The 2,262-nt window shown below is 48.8% G+C and overlaps 1 protein-coding gene across 1 annotated transcript in view; it reads left to right on the top strand.

Annotated features, from left to right (window-relative positions):
• The first annotated feature begins 1,013 nt into the window (after positions 1-1,013).
• The window catches only part of sf3b4 (splicing factor 3b, subunit 4), a 4,508-nt gene continuing 3,259 nt past the window's right edge, over positions 1,014-2,262 (top strand). The window contains exons 1-2 of the mRNA XM_043684028.1: positions 1,014-1,161; positions 1,494-2,036. Of these exons, the coding sequence (XP_043539963.1) occupies positions 1,128-1,161; positions 1,494-2,036 (577 nt within the window). The 5' untranslated portion in view covers positions 1,014-1,127. The remainder of the gene's footprint in view (positions 1,162-1,493; positions 2,037-2,262) is intronic.

Here is a 2,262-nt window from a genome sequence, read left to right on the forward strand (position 1 = left end):
GATGAACACGAATGCAAAAATGTTGAAGGATGAACCGAAATGGACAAAATTGCCCTGAAGAAGGGCTTATGCCTGAAACGTCGATTCTCCTTCTCCTTGGATGCTGCCTGACCTGCTGTGCTTTTCCAGCAACACATTTTTAAGCAATAACTCTGGTGGTGTCAAGTACAAGTACACAGTACAAATGTCAGTCTCAGTCAGAGAAAATAACCTAAACTCCAGTGAATATGGTCCCTAACCTATCCAGAGTCGTCTCCTACATCAGCCCTGCCATCCTGGTATCAGGCTGGGAAACCTTCACTGCACTCCCTCCATCACAAGAGCATCCTTCCTCAGATGAGGAGACCAAAACTGCACATGGTACTCCAAATGGGGTCTCATCAAGGCCCAGTACCTACTATGAAGGCCAACATACCATTTACCTTCTTCACTACCTGCTGCAGTTACTGTGAACTTACAGTGACTGGTGCACGAGGACACCCAGGTCTCATTGCACCTCCCCCTTTTCCAATCTGTTGCCATCCATAATGTCTACATGTCTGTAGATGAGAAGTTCATTTTAAACCAGTTGCCAGATGCTTGTCTAACCCCTGCAGTGATCTATTCTCCCTGCTGGGGTACACCTGATTAGTGTTCAATCATTTTCGACTGTTTAATTCAACCCATTGCCTCTTTGCTTGAGTATGCAAACTCCTCTCGCTCTCTCTCTCACTCTCACTTATTGTCTCTCTCTCTCTCTCTCACTCACTCTCTGTCTCTCTATTTCTCTCTCTCACTCACTCTCACTCACTCTCTCACACTCATTCCCACTTACACTCACTCTCTCTCTCTATTTCCAACTCTGTCTCACACACACTCTCTCTCATACTCACTCTCTATTTCTCTCTCTCTCTCTCTCTCTCACTCCCTCTCTCACTCTTTCTCTCTGTCTTATTCCTCTGTGTATCCACAGGAAGACATTAACTAGGATATTGAGTGACCACAATAAAAGTGCTTGAATAAGATGTTTCCTTTGAACATTTTGTCTCCTAGATGCGACAGTATATGTGGGTGGTCTGGATGAAAAGGTGAATGAGCCGTTGCTATGGGAACTCTTCCTGCAGGCTGGGCCGGTGGTTAACACCCATATGCCCAAGGACAGAGTGACTGGGCAGCATCAAGGTGAGAACATTGGCATGGCTGGATGTAAACTCAGCTCACTGTCTACGGAGCATTCATCCCTCCAATAATTCACTGTTAATGAATGGAGCTTGAGATGATGGGGAGCTTACAGCTGAGTTTGCCACTGCACCGGGTGGTGCTGGCATCCTCTGTAGGCAGCTATGTTGTTTTCCCGCTCTGTGGGCTGACCTCCTGTTGGGCGTCGTGCCACACTGGGCAATGGGCGGGGATCTCCGGATCTCTCTCTCTCTCTCTCTTGCTGATGTTCCTCCTGCTTGGTGCACTGTTGCCCACCCTTTGCCTGACACTGGTTTTTGTTCTCTCTGTTCCAGGATATGGCTTTGTGGAATTCCTGAGTGAGGAGGATGCAGACTATGCCATCAAGATCATGAATATGATCAAACTGTACGGAAAGCCAATCAGGGTCAATAAGGCCTCAGCTCACAACAAGAACCTGGATGTTGGTGCAAACATATTCATTGGCAACCTGGATCCGGAGATTGATGAGAAACTCCTGTACGATACTTTCAGTGCTTTTGGGGTCATCCTGCAGACTCCCAAGATTATGCGGGACCCTGACACTGGCAATTCCAAAGGCTATGCCTTCATCAATTTTGCCAGTTTTGATGCCTCTGATGCTGCCATAGAGGCGATGAATGGGCAGTACCTGTGTAACCGGCCTATCACTGTGTCCTATGCCTTTAAGAAGGACTCCAAGGGCGAGAGGCATGGCTCAGCAGCTGAACGCTTGCTGGCTGCGCAGAACCCTCTGTCACAGGCCGACCGTCCTCATCAGCTGTTTGCTGATGCTCCTCCTCCTCAGGCCTCTCAGGGTAATGTGGTGTCCAGCTTGGCAGCAGGAGTGCCCCCTCCAGGTAAGCATTCTTCCGTCTCCCCATTCCGACTGACTGCAGCCATCGGCTCAGAGGGAGGTTCAGGGTCAAAGTGCTCTCTGGGTCACGTGAAGATCGGGCTGTTGGGATAACATAGAACAATACAGCGCAGAACAGGCCCTTCGGCCCTCAATGTGAACTATTCTCAGCTCGTCCCCCTACACTATCCCCACATCATCCATGTGCTTATCTAAGGATTGTTTAAATC

This window comes from Chiloscyllium plagiosum, chromosome 51, assembly GCF_004010195.1.
Source record: "Chiloscyllium plagiosum isolate BGI_BamShark_2017 chromosome 51, ASM401019v2, whole genome shotgun sequence".
In the NCBI taxonomy this organism is placed as follows: domain Eukaryota; kingdom Metazoa; phylum Chordata; class Chondrichthyes; order Orectolobiformes; family Hemiscylliidae; genus Chiloscyllium; species Chiloscyllium plagiosum.